General features: G+C 41.2%; 1 protein-coding gene across 1 annotated transcript in view; it reads right to left on the minus strand.

Moving 5' to 3' along the window:
• Positions 1 to 384: 384 nt before the first annotated feature.
• Positions 385 to 20,887, minus strand: part of chic1 (cysteine-rich hydrophobic domain 1) — a 47,393-nt gene continuing 26,890 nt past the window's right edge. The window contains exons 4-6 of the mRNA XM_059976937.1: positions 18,715 to 18,771; positions 11,850 to 11,909; positions 385 to 2,732 (exon numbers count right to left, since the gene is read on the minus strand). Coding sequence (XP_059832920.1) covers positions 2,682 to 2,732; positions 11,850 to 11,909; positions 18,715 to 18,771 — 168 coding nt within the window. The 3' untranslated portion in view covers positions 385 to 2,681. The remainder of the gene's footprint in view (positions 2,733 to 11,849; positions 11,910 to 18,714; positions 18,772 to 20,887) is intronic.

Below are 20,887 nucleotides of genomic sequence, written 5' to 3' on the forward strand. Positions count from 1 at the left end.
AACTGCTTTTATCCACAGGCAGGTTTGAGGAATTTGCATCCTCAATAGTATAAAACTGCATTTCCATTTTTGTCATTCTGCAGTTTAAATCCATATGTGGCACATTCAAATAAACAAAATTCAAAAATAAACATTCCCTACCTTCCAAAAAGATCAATCCATTTTTTAAGTACAGGCTTTTAAAAGACATTGTGTAGGAATATCAGGCTTCACAGGTATTGCCTGAAGATTTCAAATTATTATAATTACAATATTTTATCCATTTATGACAAAAATTTCTGGCAAAAAGCACAATTATGGTAAATTAGGCAACAAAAAGCAAGTATGCAAGAAACTTCCAGACTATGATCCAACATGCCAAACACACAAGCTTTTAAAATCTGATGTGTATTAAATTTTACCTCATAATTAGATGGTAGTTATGTCCTTTCTTTCCTATTGCAAGGTTTAGCGACTGGTGCATGTACTTATTTTAAAACTAATCCACCCAAAACTGAAATGAGAAAATACAATACAGGATCTGGTTCACTGTCCTTAACCGAGTTTGTTGATTATAAGCTAAATGGTAATCAACATGCATTGTGTACCTGGGAACCTATTTGATTCATAGGAATTACCATGAAATTATCTTGGTCAATTGTGACTTGATATATTTGTAATCCATAAACCTTTATAATAGTTTAATCCTGTACTTGTACTGAATTCTGTCATTTTAGATTAACAGGCAAAACTCTCATTGATTTCAGTGGATTGGGCAACTACTCCCACAGGTATAACCACAGTTATTTTGGCACTTTCAGCAGAACTCAACCAATTTTACTCAGTCTAATAACTAGTTAAAACTTGCAACTGACAGTTTTTAAAAAATTCTAGAAATTAAAATATGGCTTACTGTAAGGGAGGTAAGAGACGGAAATTGAGTAGAAGGGGGCTAGTAGCAAAAATGGGATCTTTAAAGTACTACATAAAAAGTGAATTGATTTGACTATGATCATTTAGGCATCTAGGAAAAGCCAAGTTTATGGGTTTATTTAAATGATCAGACTCTTGAAATAATTTACCAGGATGTAGAGCCAAACACATCAGCCACATTAAAAATGTGGTTAGATACGGTGACAGAAGATTTAGGGTATTACAATATTGGTTTCATTGGATCAAAAAGGTCAACTTCCTAATCTCTAACACAAAAATAGATTATCCTCTACATCAGAAAAAGGTTGTTCTGAATGCAATACATATCTGGATTGGGTTCACTAAGTTCTCATGTGCTGTGATAATACAAAGAAAACCTCTGTTACTCCTAATGAATTTCTTAATCAAAAAGTTACTGAAAACCTAAAAAAAGGAATTTAAATTTAAATTCAATTCTTAAAAGTTCAGATGATCAACTTTTCATTAAAAGGTATAATGATGTTTTAAATATAAAATTTGCAATGCAAATTAATATTGCAGAATGTCCAGTAACATATATATCCTTACATATATATTTTTTCTCCTCTATCTTTGGAGATGTAGATTTTCCCATTTCATAAGAGCATGCTTTGGACAAGAAGAATTAATATATATATATTTTATTGAAGTATGTATTGATAATAAATCATTCCCTACAATAATAACTTCCAACATTTAATCAGCCTGAAAGTAATACTTATCAGGAATCAAACTTGAGGGTTACCAACAAAGACAAGAACACTTTCTCAAATCAATATTTTAGTAAATTTAAGGGAGTACTAGCAGGATAAAGACAAAGAAAACAGATTTTGACCAGTGAATGTTGGGTGGGAGTGGTTAAGGACTACTATCACTGGAACCGTAAGAAAATGACCTCCTTTAATTGCTGCATGCTTGTTCCTTCATCCATTTCCTCATTCATCCAAAATGAAATATAACATTCAATTTTATTTTCAATGATTAGCAGAGTAAATTTTACACTTAAATGCCCAGAATACTTAAGATTAATTCAGTTGCTGTCAGCAGTATTCGGGGAGAAATTAGTTTCGGTTGTGAGCATATTAACCATTAATGTACCTGCCTCCAAAATCTTAGTTCCATTTGATCCAATTTTCAGGAGTCAGGTACACTGTAGTTGATGCTTCCCATCAATTTCACAATGGTGACCTAATTATTACTCCCCTGATATGTTTTATCCATTACACTTCCTTGGTCACTTTCAAATACATTATATATTAGACGTGTTTTTTTTAATATATGCACTTCAATGGGAGTAATTGTTCCTACAATAATACCAAGGCACTTTCTCTTCCGGTTGCATTGCTAATCTTATTATGAATACAGAATACAGATTGAGATCTACGCATTATCACATTTAATCAAAAATGTCCTACATTTCAGTATTTGGGGGTGTAGTAAAAGAGCAACATTCTGTAAACATTAACATACCACACTGTACAATATGAACTGAAGCATTATGTACAAGACTGAAATTCTTTCAAAGTGAAACAACTCTGTCTTTATCGAGTGAGTGAGTGCAACACTTCAAAGAAAGAAAATAATACATGTGCAAAATATGCTTGTGAAGGAAAAAGTACATTAGGAAGGTATCTACACTCACTACAGTAGATTACTCTTAAAACAGGTGTATTGGCAGTCATCTGTTCAGGTATCTACAAGGCACTCAGGGCAGGAATGATATGCTTTTTCTTGACAGTTGGCTTTTTTTCTTAGTCCGGTCGGAATATAGGAAATTTTGGTAAGAATTCTATTAGTATTACCTGTAAAGAACAAGAGGAAGTTACTTTGTCCTTAAACAACATTTAGCATTAAACATGCTCGAGACAGTAAAACAACAACCTGAAATGTGTATTATAAACATATACATACACACAGTACATTAAAAAAAATATATACTCTATTCTAACCAAAACAGGAGAGTTATACTTTAATATTTCTACCAAAGCTATTCTTGAGGCACCATTAAGAATCAGAAACAACACTGCTGGTGAAACTAAGTGGGCCGATTGGCATCTCTAGGGGCAAAGGAACTGTCTACATTTTGGGTTGAAACCCTGCATCAGGACTGAGAATACAAATTGATTAGAATCAGAAACAGGTTTATTATCACTGGCATGTGTCATGAAATTTGTTAACTTAGCAGCAGCAGCAGTTCAGCCATGATAATGAAAAGGGGACTGCCCAGACAGGAGCCCAAATTGATTGGTGGCCTGAGGGTCAAAGGATAATGACCAGGTCAATGATATATTGAGGTACCGATAAAAGGAAGGCAGATGGAATGAAGTGGAGGTGAAGGAAGGGTGAAAGTGGAGACAGCTACTGGAAGGTAACAAGCAGGAAAACTGCTCCTGTTCCATCATAGCCCTTCTCCACTTTATACTGACCTGTTCCACTCTCTATTCTTAATCTTAATGCAGGGTTTCTCCCCTCTCCCCACCCCTCTATAGATGATGTTTGACTCATTGAGATCCTCCATCAAATTGTTCATTGCTCGAGAATTCAGCACTTATATCTCCATTAAGAATGGAGCTGATGGCTTTACTAACCTTTGCATCCTCCCTTCACTTTAACTCTAGGTCTGTGACAGATTAGCCAATTGCAAATAGAGTAGCTGCCAAAACCCATTGTTGCCCACCCAGGGACATTGGGGATATATTGCTAAATGAACATCTCCAGTCTTTGCAGTGAAAATAGATTTACAGGTGTTTCAGGATTTTGACACAGCAAATCCAAATAAAGCTAGTATGCAACACATGATTTTCTGGGGTGGGGATGATAGTGTTCATAGGTTGTGTTGTGATGTGCTTGGTGTCCTTGCTTTAGCAGCAAGAGCTTGCACAGTTGGAAGTTTTTATCAAAGTAGTCTTAACAATTTGCTACAGTACATACTGTACATGATATACGTACATTGCATTGGAGGTACTGAATGTTTAACATGGTGGATGAGTTGCCAGTAAAACAAGCTACTTCAATGTTTCAAACTCTCAGAGCCAGAATTGCATCCATCTAGGAAAATAAACTGCATTTCACTCTGCTTATAACTCACTTCTTGAGATGGGGTGGGTGATATGGGCTCTGAGGCAGAAGAGTCCCTCAAGACAGAACACCCAACTTTTGAATGGCTTTAACCACAGTAAAAACATGGCTGATCTGGCCAAGTTTCTAGTCAAAGTTGACACCAATAATTTTGACAGTGGGATAACTTGATAACAGTAACTGATTGTCCAAGAGAGGTGGTCAAATTTTCTTCCTGGTTATAGTCAATGCTTGGGATTTGCATAATAAGTGCCAATCAAAGATCTCACTTCAGCTTGAATATGGAATTGTATGCAATCAGTAAACATCTTCTGAAGTCATGATGCAAGAAAATCACTGGATAGAGAAACATCTCTCCCAAGCATGAGAAACTTCTCCAAAAATTTTCTGAGGCTGAGATAACTGCCCATGACTTCTTTCTACACATTATAACTTAAATGTAGAGTTTTCTATGCAATTCCTGTTAACTTTGCTTTTCCAAGGTCTCAATAAAGTCACTTCTGGACAAATATTGTTTTAAAGGAATTTACTGTAACCTAACATCAGGAATTAAATTTTTTGTCAATATTTGGGCATAACTCTAACGAAGTGTGCAGAAGCGCATTCACAGCAAAACCCAATATAGCTTTGGTGAGCAGATGCTGTTTGAAAGCACTATTGACCGGGGTAATGGCGATTAGAGAGTAGGCTAATGGAACAACTGCTGCAATAACGGGGTACTAGCTGATTTGTTTGCTCTCTTTCTGTGATCAGGACATACCCAATTTCCCTCTGTGTTAGAGTAGATGACAGTATTGTAGCAGTATTGAAAGAGTTTGAGCAGAGTTACAGCTAATCGTGAGCTTGATAGCAGGGAAGGTTCAGGCATAAAATGGAGACACTGTCTAGCGGAGCGATCAACAAAGAAGCATCATTGACAGAGTGATCTGAGGCACAGTGGTAGGGCTTTGGCTCATTCGGGCTTCGGCAATAACGGGTTGAGGCGAGGTATGTTACCTGTGAGGAATAGAAACAGGAAGTATGTCTGTGAGGCCTGTGTTCTGTGCTGGGTGTCAGATGTGGGAAGTTCGGGAGACTCCCAGCCTCCCGGATGGCTACATCTGCACCAGGTGTGTCGAGCTGCAGCTCTTTAAGGACCGCGTTAGGGGACTCGAGCTGCAGCTTGATAACCTTCTTTTGGTTAGGGAATGTGAGGAGGTGATAGAGAGGAGCTATAGGCAAGTAGTCACACTGGGGCCTCAGGAGACAGATAAGTGGGTAACAAGAGAGTGAAGGGCAAGAGTCAGATACTGGAGAGTACCCCTGTGACTGTCCCCCTTAACAGTAAGTACTCCTGCCTGAGTACTGTTGTGGGGGACAGCCTACCCGGGGAAGCAACAGTGGCCATACCTCTGGCAAAGAGTCTAGCCCTGTGGCTCAGAAGGTAGGGAAAGGAAGAAGGCAGCAGTATTAGGGGACTCTATAGTTAGGGGGTCAGATGGGTGATTTGGTGGATGCAGGAAAGATACACAGATAGTAGTTTGCCTCTCAGGTGCCAGGGTCCGGGATGTTTCTAATCGCGTCCATGATATCGGGAAGTGGAAAGAATAGCCAGAGGTTGTGGTACATATTGGTACCAACGACATAGGTAGGAAAAGGGAGCAGGTCCTGAAAACAGACTACAGGGAGTTAGGAAGGAAGTTGAGAAGCAGGACCTCAAAGGTAACAATCTTGGGATTACTGCTTGTGCCACGTGACAGCGAGTATAGGAATAGAGCGGGATGGAGGATAAATGCGTGGCTGAGGGACTGGAGCAGGGGCAGGGATTCAGATTTCTGGATCATTGGGACCTCTTTTGGGGCAGGCACGACCTGTACAAAAAGGACGGGTTGCATTTGAATCTGAGGGGGACCAATATCCTGGCAGGGAGGTTTGCCAAGGCTATTGGGGAGAGTTTAAACTAGAATTGTGGGGGTGGTAACCAAACTGAAGAGACATAGGAAGCGGGGGCTAGTTCACAAATAGAGAAAGCTTGGAGACAGTGTGAGAGGGAGGATAGGCAGGTGATAGAGAAGGGATATGCTCAAACCAATGGTTTGTGATGTGTCTATTTTAATGCAAGAAGCATCATGAACAAAGCAGATGAGCTTAGAGCATGGATCAGTACTTGGAGATATGATGTTATGGCCATTACAGAGACTTGGATGGCTCAGAGGCAGGAATGGTTATTTATAGTGCCAGGATTTAGAAACAATCTTTTTATGATATTTGGGGACCTTTCCTAAATTACTTTTCCAATTTATAAAGTTTAACAGTGCACAGACTTTTATGTATATTTTTATCTTCTCTTCTTATGTGATTATGTTTTTTTTCTAATTATCCAATGTCATCCATCAGCTTTTTTCTTTGGTAGTTGGTGGGCGTTGACTTTTTTTATATATAAAAAATTTCTTTTATGATGTATGACTTATCTTTAAATTTTTTGATTACAGAGTGGTATACCTTTATGTGTTATGCTATAACATTTTGATCAATTTTATTACAATATATGAATGTACTCAAGTTATGTTGAGATGTATCAATGTGTTGCACTCTGTAAATCTTTTTTTTATGAATAAAAATATTGTAAAAAGAAAAAGGATTTAGATGTTTCAGAAAGGACAGGGAGGGAGGAAAAAGGGATGGGGGGGTGTGGCACTGCTGATCAGAGATACAGGTGGCCCCCATTTTTCGAACGTTTGCTTTACTACAGCTCGCTGTTATGAAAGACCTACATTAGCACCCGATTTTGCTAACTAAAGAGGGTTTACGCTTTTACGAAAAAAAAGACACCCGATTTATACGTGTGTTTACCCCGAGAAAGACTACCATGACCATGAAGTCTTGTGTGGGCAGTTGTGTGTGCATGCGTGTACGTGCCGATTTTTTTCTCCAGATCAATTTCAGCTCACTGTCTTCCCGATTTTGATAAGTGAAACCACACAGAACATAAATTATTTATACTTTATATAGGCTGTATATTTATCATATCATCCCTGCTTTTACTATATGTTCGTGTTATTTTAAGTTTTATGTGTTATTTAGTATGATTTGGTAGTTTATTTTTTGGGCCTGGGAACGCTCAGGAATTTTTCCATTTAAATTAATGGTAATTGCTTCTTCGCTTTATGACATTTCGGCTTACAAAAGGTTCCACAGGAACACTCTACCTTTGGATAGTGGGGAAAACCTGTGGTGTCACAGCTCCAGAAAAGGAGGAAGTCACGGACGGATTGCCTACTGAGTCTCTGTGGGTGGAAGTTAGAAACAGGAAGGGGTCAATAACATTACTGGATGTTTTTTTTATATAGATGTTCCAATAGTAATAGAGGCATCGAGGAGCAGACAGGGAGAGAGATTCTGGAAAGGTGTAATAACAGCATTGTCGTGGTGGGAGATTTTAATTTCCCAAATACTGATTGACATCTCCCAAGAGCAAGGGATTTATTTGGGGTGGAGTTTGTTAGGTGTGTTCAGGAAGGTTTCCTGACACAATATGTGGATAAGCCTACAAGAGGAGAGGCTGTATTTGATCTGGTATTGGGAAGTGAACTTGGTCAGGTGTCAGATCTCTCTGTGGGAGAGCATTTTGGAGACATTGATCATAATTCTGTTTCCTTTACCATTACATTGGAGAGGGATAGGAACAGACAAGTTAGGAAAGTGTTTAATTGTAGTAAAGGGAAATATAAAGCTATCAGGCAGGAGCTTGGAAGCAGAAATTGGAAACAGATGTTCTCAGGGAAATGTACAGCAGAAATGTGGCAAATGTTCAGGGGATATGTGAGTGGCGTTCTGCATAAGTACATTACAATGAGACGGAAATGATTGTAGGGTCAGGAGCCGTGGTGTACAAAGGCTGTTCAAAATCCAGTCAAGAAGAAAAGAAAAGCTTACGAAAGGTTCAAAAAACTTGGTAATGATAGAGATCTATAATATTATAAGGCTAGCAGGGAGCTTAAGAATGAAATTAGGAAAGCCAGAAGGGGCCATGAGAAGGTCTTGGCAAGCAGAATTAAAGACAACCCCAAGGCATTCTACAAGTATTTGAAGAGCAAGGGGTTAAGACATGAAAGAATAGAACCAAACAAGTGTGACAGTGGAAAAGTGTGTATGGAGCCGAAGGAGATAGCAGAGGTACTTAATGAATACTTTGCTTTGGTATTCACTAAGGAAAAGGATATTGGCCATTGTAGGAATGACTTACAGCAGATTGAAAAGCTTATAAACATATAAACATTAAGAAAGAGGATGTGCTGGAGCTTTTGGAAAACATTGTATTGGATAAGTCTCTAGGACTGGACAAGATGTACCCCAGGCTACTGTGGGAGGGGAGGGAGGGGATTGCTGAGCCTCCGGCAATGCTCTTTGCATTGTCAATGGGAACGGGAGAGGTTCTGGAGGTTTGGAGGGTTGTAGGTGTTGTTCCCTTATTCAAGAAAGGGAGTAGAGATAGCCCAGGAAATTTAGACCAGTGAGTCTTACTTCAGTGGTTAGTAAGTTGATGGAGAAGATCCTGAGAGGCAGGATTTATGAAAATTTGAAAAGGCATAATATGATTAGGAATAGTCAACATGGCTTTGTGAAAAGCAGGTCATGACTTAGAGCCTGACAGAATTTTTTGAGGATGTGACTAAACACGTTGATGAAGGTAGAGCAATGGATGTAGTGTATATGGAGTTCAGCAAAGAATTTGAAAAGGTACCCCATGCAAGGCTTATTGAGAAAGTAAGGAGACATGAGATCCAACGGGACCTTGCTTTGCGGATCCTGAATTGGCTTGCCCACAGAAGGCAAAGTATGGTTGCAGACAGACCATATTCTGCATGGAGGTCAGTGACCAGTGGATTGCCTCAGGGATCTGTTCTGGGAACCCTACTCTTCGTGATTTTTATAAATGACCTGGATGAGGAAGTGGAGGAATGGGTCAGTAAATATGCTGATGACACAGAGGTTGGGGGTGTTGTGGATAGCGTGGAGGGCTGTCAGAGATTATAGCAGGACATCAAAAGCATGTAAAATTGGGCTGAGATGTGGCAGATGGAGTTCAACCCAGATGTGTTAAGTGGTTCATTTTGATAGGTCAAATACGATGGCAGAATATAGTATTAATGGTAAGACTCTCGGATGTGGAGGATCTTGGGGTCTGAGTCCATGGAAAACTCAAAGCTGCTGCGCAGGTTGACTCTGTGGTTAGGAAGGCATACGGCGCATTGGCCTTCAACAACCATGGGATTGAGTTTAAGAGCTGAGAGGTAATGCTACAGCTATATAGGACCCTGGTCAGACCCCACTTGGAGTAATGTGCTTAGTTCTGGTCACCTCACTACAGGAGGATGTAGAAACCATAAAAAAGGTGCAGAGGAGATCTACAAGGATGTTGCATGGATTGGGGAGCACGTCTTAGGTTGAGTGAACTCAGCCTTTTGTCCTTGGAGCCAGCAGAGGATGAGAGGTGACCTGATAAGAGGTGTACAAGATGATGAGAGGCATTGATCATGTGGATAGTCAGAGGCTTTTTTCCAGGGCTGAAATGGCTGATATAAGAGGGCACAGTTTTAAGGTGGTTGGAAGTAGGTACAGAGGAGATGTCAGGAGTAAGTATTTTCTGCAGGGAGTGGTGAGTGCGTGGAATGGGCTGCCAGCAACGGTGGTAGAGGTGGATACAATATGGACTTATAAGAGACTCATGGATAGGTACATGGAGCTTAGAAAAATAGAGGGCTATGGGTAACCCTAGATAATTTCTAAATTAAGTACATATTCTTCACAGCATTGTGGGCAGAAGGGCCTGTATTGTGCTGTAGGTTTTCTGTGTTTCTAATCAAAGCACACCAATTTTTAACACTATAGCCAACTTGTTATCAGGACTGACAGCCTTTGTTTCAGCAAGTAGACGCAGCTATTTCTTAATACATTACACAGAATAAACTCAATTGTTTGAAGGCTGTTTATTGTGATGATGGTGTCATCAGGAGGAAAATAGAAGAACCATCCATTTTCAGATTCAGATTAATCTATTTATCACATGTACATCCAAACGTAGAGTGAAAAGCATCATTTTGTTAACAACCAACACAACCGAAGAATGTGCTAGGGGCAGCCTGCAAGTAGTGCCACATATTCCAGTGCCAACTTTGCAGTTTTGACTAGGATTGTTGTCAAAAGCCTTAACTTATCTTTTGTTAGCATATGATATCCATGCTATCCAGTGGACCCCGCTACAAATTATTCATGTATGTAATAGACTTGAATGAGATTAAATTCAGATGTGAAACTCTCCAGCATCTTCTTCACATATGACATTGCCCAAGCTCATGAGAACAGGTGAATGTCAATGGCCTTAAAATCATTCACGAGGAAATCTGCAGATGCTGGAAATTCAAGCAACACAGACAAAATGCTGGTGGAACACAGCAGGTAGCATCTATAGGGAGAAGCGCTGTTGACGTTTTGGGCTGAGACCGTTCGTCACGACTAACTGAAAGGAAAGATAGTAAGAGATTTTTAAGTAGGAGGGGGAGGGGAAATGCAAAATGATAGAAGACCAGAGGGGTTGGGGTGAAGCTGAGAGCCAGAAAGGTGACTGGCAAAAGGGGTACAGAGCCAGACAAGGGAAAGGATCATGGAACAGGAGGCCTAGGAGAAAGAAAGGGGGAGGGGAAAACCAGAGGGAGATGGAGCAGAGTGATGGGCAGAGACAGAGAAAAAAAAAACAAACAACTAAATATGTCAGGGATGGGGTAAGAAGGGGAGGAGGAGGGGCATTAATGGAAGTTAGAGAAGTCAATGTTCATGCCATCAGGTTGGAGGCTACCCAGCCGGTATATAAGGTGTTGTTCCTCCAACCTGAGTTTGGATTCATTTTGACAGTAGAGGAGGCCATGGATAGACATATCAGAATGGGAATGGGACGTGGAATTAAATTGTGTGGCCACTGGGAGATCCTGCTTTCTCTGGCGGACCGAGCGTAGGTGTTCAGCGAAACGGTCTCCCAGTCTGCGTTGGGTCACACCAATATATAAAAGGCCACACCGGGAGCACCGGACGCAGTATACCACACCAGCCAACTCACAGGTGAAGTGTCGCCTCACCTGGAAGGACTGTCTGGGGCCCTGAATGGTGGTGAGGGAGGTGTAGCACTTGTTCCGCTTGCAAGGATAAGTGCCAGGAGGGAGATCGGTGGGAAGGGATGGGGGGGACGAGTGGACAAGGGAGTCGCGTAGGGAGCGATACCTGCGGAAAGCAGAAAGAGTGGGGGAGGGAAAGATGTGCTTGGTAGTGTGATCCCGTTGGAGGTGTCAGAAGTTACGGAGAATAATACATTGGATCTGGAGGCTGGTGGGGTGGTAGGTGAGGACAAGGGGGACCGTATCCCAAGTGGGGTGGTGGGCGGATGGGGTGAGGGCAGATGTGCGGGAAATGGGAGAGATGCATTTGAGAGCAGAGTTGATGGTGGAAGAAGGAAAGCCCCTTTGTTTAAAAAAGGAAGACATCTCTTTCGTCCTGGAATGTAAAGCCTCATCCTAAGAGCAGATGCGGCAAAGACGGAGGAATTGTGAGAAGGGGATAGCATTTTTGCAAGAGACAGGGTGGGAAGAGGAATAGTCCAGGTAGCTGTGAGAGTCTGTAGGCTTATAGTAGATATCAGTAGATAAGCCGTCTCCAGAGATGGAGACAGAAAGATCAAGAAAGGGGAGGGAAGTGTCAGAAATAGACTTTAAAATCATTATCAGTTACCTGCATCTCCTCAGAAGACACTAACAAGCTATATACACACACATGTGTAAAACATTGTCTGACTAGAAAGCAGCTGTACTTACATATTCCATCATGTTACTGGACTCACATTTCCTTTTACTTAACTTCCAGTGCAACCCAAGCTAATTCCAAAACAAGAAAAGTAGATTTAATTGAAGAGAAATAAATTATTATGACAAAATTCATAACAGTGAATAATGCAGGACTGAAGGTGCTGTATTTAAATGCACATAGCATTTGTAATAAGGTAGACGAACTCGTGGCGCAATTAGAGATTGGTCTGTATAACGTTGTGGGCTTTACCTAGTCATGACTGAAAGAAAGTCATAGTTGGGAGTTTAACATCAAGGGATATACTTTGTATCATGAGAACAAGCAGGAGGGCATAAGCAGTGGTGTGGCTCTCTTGGTAAGAGATGGAATACATCTTTAGAAAGAGGTGACATAGGGTCAGAGAATGCCAAATCTTTGTGGGTGGAGTTCAGAAAATGCAAGTGAGAAAAGAAACATTATGGAAATCATATATGGGCCTCCAAATAGTAGCCAAGATTGTTGGATTGAGATTACAAAGGGAGCTGGAAAAGGCATGTAATAAGGGTAATGCAAAATTGTAATGGGAGACTTCAACATGCAGCAGGACTGGAAAAATCAGGTTGGTGCCAGATCACAAGAGAGGGAATTTGTTAAATGCCTGCAAGATGGTTTTTTAGAGCAGTTTATGCTCAAGCCTACTAGGGGAAAGGCTTTCCTTTCTAAATTTTTTTCCTTTCTAAATAGGGAAAGGCTATCCTTAGATTATCTTAGATTGGGTGTTGTGAAATAACCCAGATTTTATTAGTCAGCTTAACGTAAAGGAACCTTTAGGAGGCAGAGATCATAATACGATTGAATTCATACTGCAATTTGAGAGGGAGCCCAAGTCTCATCTATCAGTATCACAATGTAATAAAGGGAATTACAGAGGTATGCACAGGTTGAGTCTGTGATAAAGGCGGCAAATGCAACGTTGGCATTTATTTCAAGGGGAATAGAATATAAAAACAAGGAGATCATGCTGAAGCTTTGTAAGACACTAGCCAGGCCACACTTGGAGTACTGTCAACAGTTTTGGGTACCCTACCTTAGAAAGCTTGTATTGTCATTGGAGAGAGTCCAGAGGAGATTCATGAAGATGGTTCCAGGAATGAAGGGGTTCAAATATGAGGAGTGTTTGGCAAATTTGGGCCTGCACTCTCTGGAATTTAGAAAAATACATGGGGATCTCACTGAAACCTACCGAATGTTGAAAGGACTAGATCAGGTGGAAGTGGAGGGAACACTTCCTCTTGTGGGGGTATCCAGAATTAGAGGGCACAGCCTCAAAATTGAGGGGTGACCTTTCAGAACAGAAGGAAGGAAGAATTTTTTTTAAGCTACAGAGTGCCGTGGAAGCCAAGTCTGTGGGTATATTCAAAGTGGAAGTTGACAGATTCCTGAATGGTCGGGACATCAAGGAGTATGGTGAGAAGGCAGGTGTATGGGGTTGAATGGGATCCAGGGTCAGCCATGATGAACATAGAACATAAAATAGTACAGCACATTATAGGCCCTTTGGCCCACAATGTTGTGCCGATCCTCAAACCCTGCCTCCCATATAACCCCCCCCCCCCCACCTTAAATTCCTCCATATACCTGTCTAGTAGTCTCTTAAATTTCACTAGTGTATCTGCCTCCACCACTGACTCAGGCAGTGCATTCCACGCACCAACCACTCTCTGAGTGAAAAATCTTCCTATAATATCCCCCTTGAACTTCCCTCCTCTTACCTTAAAGGCATGTCCTCTTGTACTGAGCAGTGGTGCCCTGGGGAAGAGGCGCTGGCTGTCCACTCTGTCTATTCCTCTTAATATCTTGTACACCTCTATCATATCTCCTCTAATCCTCCTTCTCTCTAAAGAGTAAAGTCCTAGCTCCCTTAATCTCTGATCATAATCCATACTCTCTAAACCAGGCAGCATCCTGGTAAATCTCCTCTGTACCCTTTCAAATGCTTCCACATCCTTCCTATAGTGAGGTGACCAGAACTGGACACAGTACTCTAAGTGTGGCCTAACTAGAGTTTTATAGAGCTGCATCATTACATCGTGTCTCTTAAACTCTATCCCTCGACTTATGAAATCTAGCACCCCATAAGCTTTCTTAACTACCCTAGCTACCTGTGAGGCAACTTTCAGGGATCTGTGAACATGTACCCCCAGATCCCTCTGCTCCTCCACACTACCAAGTATCCTGCCATTTACTTTGTACTCTGCCTTGGAGTTTGTCCTTCCAAAGTGTACCACCTCACACTTCTCTGGGTTGAACTCCAACTGCCACTTCTCAGCCCACTTCTGCATCCTATCAATGTCTCTCTGCGATCTTCAACAATCCTCTACACTATCTAAAACACCACCGACCTTTGTGTCGTCTGCAAACTTGCCAACCCACCCTTCTACCCCCACATTCAGGTCTTTAACAAAAATCACGAAAAGTAGAGGTCCCAGAACAGACCCTTGTGGGACACCACTAGAAACATCCCTCCAATCTGAATGTACTCCCTCCACCATGACCCTCTGCTTTCTGCAGGCAAGCCAATTCTGAATCCACCTGGCCAAACCTCCCTGGATCCCATGCCTTCTGACTTTCTCAATAAACCTACCATGTGGAACCTTATCAAATGCCTTAGTAACTCACATCCACTGCACTACCCTCATCTATATGCCTGGTCATCTCCTCAAAGAACACTATCAGGCTTGTTAGGCACGATCTGCCCTTCACAAGGTCATGCTGACTGTCCCTGATCAGACCATGATTCTCTAAATGCCCACAGATCCTATCTCTAAGAATCTTTTCCAACAGCTTTCCCACCACAGACATGAGGCTCACAGGTCTATAATTACCTGGACTATCCCTACTACCTTTTTTGAACAAGGGGACAACATTTGCCTCCCTCCAATTTTCCAGTACCATTCCTGTGGACAACGAGGATATAAAGATCCTAGCCAGAGGTTCAGCAATCTCTTCCTTTGACTTGTGGAGCTGCCTGGGGAATATTCTGTCAGGCCCCGGGAACTTATCCATCTTAATGTATTTTAACAACTCTGACACCTCCTCTCCCTTAATATCAACATGCTCCAGAACATCAACCTCACTCATATTGTCCTCATCGTCATCAAGCTCCCTCTCAGTGGTGAATAACAAAGAGAAGTATTCATTGAGGACCTCACTCACTTCTGCAGCCTCCAGGCACATTTTCCCACTTTTATCTCTAATCGGTCCTACCTTCACTCCTGTCATCCTTTTGTTCTTCACATAATTGAAGAATGCCTTGGGGTTTTCCTTTACCCTACTCACCAAGGCCTTCTCATGCCCCCTTCTTGCTCTTCTCAGCCCCTTCTTAAGCTCCTTTCTTGCTACCCTATATTCTTCAATAGACCCATCTGATCCTTGCTTCCTAAACCTCATGTATGCTGTCTTCTTCCACCTGACTAGATTTTCCACTTCACTTGTCATCCATGGTTCCTTCACCCTACCATTCTTTATCTTCCTCACTGGGACTGATTTATCCCTAACATCTTGCAAGAGATCCTTAAACATCGACCACATGTCCAAAGTACATTTCCCTGCAAAAACATCATTGTTCACACCTGCAAGTTCTAGCCTTATAGCCTCATAATTTGCCCTTCCCCAATTAAAAATTTCCCTGTCCTCTCTGATTCTATCCTTTTCCATGATAATGCTAAAGGTCAGGGAGCGGTGATCACTGTCCCCCGATGCTCACCCACTGACAGATCTGTGACCTGACCCGGTTCGTTACCTAATACTAGATCTAGTATGGCATTCCCCCAGTCGGCCTGTCAACATACTGTGACAGGAATCCATCCTGGACACACCTAACAAACTCTGCCCCATCTAATCCCTTGGAACTAATAAAGTGCCAATCAATATTAGGGAAGTTAAAGTCACCCATGATAACAACCCTGTTATTTTTGCACCTTTCCAAAATCTGCCTCCCAATCTGCTCCTCGGTATCTCTGCTGCTACCAGGGGGCCTATAGAATACCACCAGTAGAGTAACTGCTCCCTTCCTGTTCCTGACTTCCACCCATACTGACTCAAAAGGAGTCATTACCCACTCTTTCTGCAGCTGTAATAGTATCCCTGACCAGTAATGCCACCCCTCCTCCCCTTCCCCCCCCTCTCTATCCCTTTTAAAGCACTGAAATCCAGGAATATTGAGAATCCATTCCTTCCCCGGTGCCAGCCAAGTCTCCTTAATGACCACTACATCATAATTCCATGTATGTATCCAAGCTCTCAGTTCATCACCTTTGTTCCTGATGCTTCTTGCATTGAAGTACACACACTTTAGCCCTTCTACCTTACTACCTTTATACCCTTTATTCTGCTGCTCTTTCCTCAAAGCCTCTCTATATGTTAGATCTAGCTTTACTCCATGCACTTCTTTCACAGCTCTATCGCTCGGGGTCCCATCCCCCTTGCAAATTAGTTTAAACCCTCCCGAACCATGCTAGCAAACCTACCAACAAGGATATTGTTCCCACTCGAGTTCAGGTGCAACCCAACCAATCTGTACAGGTCCCACCTTCCTCAGAAGAGATCCCAATGGTCCAAAAATCTAAAACCCTGCCCCCTGCACCAACTCCTCAGCCACGCATTCAACTGCCATCTCCTCCAATTCTTACCATCACTATCACATAGTACTGGCAGCAATCCTGAGAACGCCACCCTTGAGGTCCTGTTCTTCAGCCTTCTGCCTAGTTCCCGAAACTCACACTTCAGGACCTCATCCCCCTTCCTGCCTATGTCGTTGGTCCCAACATGTACCACAACTTCTGGTTGCTTTCCCTCTTGTACCAGGATGTCATGCACCCGGTCAGAGACATCCCAGACCCTGGCACCCGGGAGGCAACAAACCATGTGGGTTTCCTTCTCACATCCACAAAATCTCCTGTCTGCTCCCCTGACTATAGAGTCTCCAATGATGACAGCTCTCCTCTTCTCCGTCCCATCCTTCTGCACCACAGGGTCAGACTCAATGCCAGAGGCCCTGCCACAGTGGCTCACACCTGGTCGGTAGTCCTCACCAACAACATCCAGAAAGGTAAACTTATTATTCAGGGGAATTGCTACAGGAGTGCTCTGCACTACCTGTCTACTCTCCTTCGCTTCCCCCCCTAGGACTGTCACCCAACGACCTGCTTCCAGCAGCCTAGGTATGACTACCTCCCTGTAGCTCTCATCTATGACTGCCTCATTCGCCCTTATGAGTCGAAGGTCATCCAGCTGCTGCTCTAGATTCCTCACACGGTCTTCCAGATTGCCCAGCCGCAAGCACTTCTGGCAGATGTGACTCTGCAGGAGAGGGGAGTTCCCCCAAGACTGCCGCATCTCACAGGAGAGGCACATCACCGTCTCAGGAAGCATTGTAAAGACTAACTGGGAACAAGCTTGTCCTCCGCCTCTTTTCGTCGAACCCTCTTGAGTCAAAGCCTCAAATCTCCACCCCTTCACTGGCTCACTCACTCACTGAGTGTACTTTGAAATGGCAGAGCGAATGGCCCAATGGCATGTTTCTGTTCTTATGTCATATGGTCAAATTACAAATGCAAAAGTTATCAAACCTCAACTAACACCAATAATAAAAAAAATCAGTACATTATTAAAATATCTGCTTGCAGAATATTGGAGGATTTTGGTGACTTATTTACTCTTTTCTATTTTCAATGCTCATTCTGCACTCTCTCCAAAGACTCAACATCCTTCCTATAATGGGGTGACCACAATTGTACGTAATACTCCAGATGCAGACTAATTAGAGTTTTATAAAGCTACAGCATAACTTCCCAACCTTTGAACTCAGTGCCCTGACTAATAAAGGTAAGTATGCCATGTGCCTTTTTACTCACCCTATCAACCTATGTAGCCACTTTGAAGAAGCTATGAACTTGGACCCCAAAATCCCTCTGCTCATCAACATTGTTAAGGGTCTTGGCCGTAATGTACTCCCTCTTTACACTTGAGCTATCAAGGTGGAATGCTTCACCTTTGGCTGGGTTAATCTCCATCTACTAATTCCCTGCCCATTTCTGCAACAGATCTATATGCTGCTGTATTCTTTGCTATCCACAACACCACTGATCTTTGTCTTTTGGAACATGAGAGGAAACCAGAGCACCTGGAGAAAGCCCAAGCAGTCACAGGGAGAAAATACAAACTCTTTACAGATTGTGGTGGGAGATGAACCCCGTCCTTACAGCTGACACTGTAAAGTGGGGTGCTAACCACAAGCTACTGTGCTGTCCTAATTTCATTCAGCCCTCCCTAAAAGAAACCTTCACAGTCAATGCAAATGATTATTCTAATTCCTAATACAATAGTTTGACTGTGAAGAAGATGTTATTTATTTGTTTACTGATACAGGGCGCAGTAGGCCCTTCGAGCCACGTTACCCCAGCAATCCCCGATTACACCGATTAACTCTAACCTAACACAGGACAATTTACAATGATCAATTAGCCTACCTGGTAGGTCTTTGGACTGTGGGAGGAAACCGAAGTATCTGGGAAAACCCAAGCATTCCAAGGGGAGGATGTGCAGAGACACCTTACAGATGGCGCTGGTATTGAATTCCAAAGGCCCGACGTGTAATAGCATCACATTAACAGCTGTGTTACTGTGGCGGCCACTTTAATATAGCATTAATACTTTCCCTCGGGTCCAGATGTTAGTGTACAAACAAAATAGAGCGCCACCAAGTGGAAATTACATTCAAAATCCACACTGATAATTTTTAATCAATAGCCTGCAAGAAAGTTTCATTTTCAAGTGATAAAATAACAGAATTATAATGTGTGAATACGCAATGCATAATTACTCAGCTTTTACCTTGTGATACAATCTGTTGTTTTCCCACTCTAACAGCTTTTGTATTGATCTTCTAGTCTGGAAAAGACAGAATAGAAGATATTCTTTTAGCATTATACTTAACACAAAGAACTTATACAATAAAACAGACAGTAAAGTAAAGAAGGCAAGTAAAGATTAATTATGCAAAAAGTTATAATTTTGCTATAGCATTAGAAAAGCTGCTGATCATGAATTTAATGGTTCCACATTTACCGGTATCTACCAAATCAAATTCTGAGATATTATAACCAATCAACTTAAAAATCATAAAGACCAAAACACTTTTGACAGAAATTTACATAGTAACAATACTATTAAATAGCAAGAGTATTAAGTTCAAAAGTTTAAAGTAAATTATCAATGTACATATACATCACCATAAACAACCCTGAGCATTCATAGTAAATCTAGGAAACACAATAGACCACATTCAACAGGATGGACAAAAACAACTAATATGCAAAAGAGAACAAACTGTACAAATACAAAAAAGAAAAAAATAGTAATAATAACCAATCTGGAAATTTTACAAAGAAAAATAAGAATGGAAATGACAAATTTCTAGAAAGCACTATATACACTCAAATCTATTTAGATTAACATTACCTTGGACAGAAGGAGGAAGAGGAATAACAGACATTAAAAATCTACACAACAGTAAGATAAAACTTCTAAGGGTATACTTTCATCAACAAAAACAGGAATCAGCACGCCATGTGAGCACATGCAATTCTGATAAGTAATGCACACTTCAAAACTTAAATAAAAGTACAACCCAGTAAAGTGAAGAAATTATCACTATGGAAGAAAAGGTTAACCAATGGAAGAGTATGCCCCTCCATGGAAGACATCCCTGTAACCTGAGCAAAACAGATATCTACAAGAAAGCATCGAACATCTGGCTTAGAGACCTTTTCCCAGAAACAGAGAGATCCCTTGTGGCAATACAGGACCAAGCAGTTTACACAAAATTTATCAAAAATATATAATAAAATACCAACAACTTCAAGATAATAAATACAGAAAATGTTAAGAGAAACCAGAAACAATTCAACTCATTGCAGGATCCTATAGCTCAATCAAGTTGTAAACATCATTCACCAAAATCTTGCTTTAAAATACAACTCATAAAAGACGCTATGCCTTATGATAAATACAAGCCTGATCCAGTTTAGAGTCAGAGTCCTACAAATTATATTACAACCAATCCTTTATTACAGATAGGATGATCCATAATAACTGTCCAGAAATAATGATAAACAAGAACAACTTATTTAATAGATAAAGTCATTCCAAACAACATAACCTACAGAAATCAATAATGAAAACCACCAGAAATATTCTGAATTAAGAGAGGAAATTGAACGACTATGAAACATGAATAGGGTATACACTGTCCCAATAGTAATATCTACTACCGGTATCATCCCAAAGTCATTACACAATAGCATTAAACAATTAGCCCTACACAGCAATTCTTAAGAAAATCTTCAGAAAGCCAAAGCCCTGAACTCCGCTAGGATAATCTGAAAGTTCCTAACAATTCAGAAATTAATGTGCTTGGCTATTCCCATACCTCAGGTTTTATCAGTTTGAGCTGAGGAAAAAAAAAATTAATAAGCAAAAGAAATTCAAAACATGAGATGAAGAGTCCACAGAAGTGAGTTCATGGGTTGTGGAAACAATTCAGTGAGGGAAATCGGGTGAAGTTATCCGGTCTGGTTCAGGTCCTGAGGCTCCTGTACCTCCTTCCTGTTGGCAGCAGCAAGAAGACGGCATTAGTAGGTATTAGCCTTAAACAGGAATTTCAGGAAATCAGGAAGTCAGATATGTGCATGAATGAAAGAAAAATGGAGGGCGATGTGGGGGGGAATCATCAAGTTTAAAAGGTTGGCACAACATCATTACTATAGAGACAGTACCGTTCTACGTTCTAAAGCAAGCACAGAAGAAAATCTTTTTACAAAAAGAGAAAATAGTGGAAATACACAGCAAGTCAGGGAGCACGAGTAGAAAGAGATGGAAATAATGTTTTAACACTAAGAAAATAGGTAACTTTGTAAATTCACCATTCTTAGGAATTATAAAGTATGTTGCAAACATTTTGTACAACTTTTTTCAGGAGAAGAAATATAGTAATACAATGAGAATA

The sequence above is a fragment of the Hypanus sabinus genome, chromosome 8, assembly GCF_030144855.1.
Source record: "Hypanus sabinus isolate sHypSab1 chromosome 8, sHypSab1.hap1, whole genome shotgun sequence".
Classification (NCBI taxonomy): Eukaryota; Metazoa; Chordata; class Chondrichthyes; order Myliobatiformes; family Dasyatidae; genus Hypanus; species Hypanus sabinus.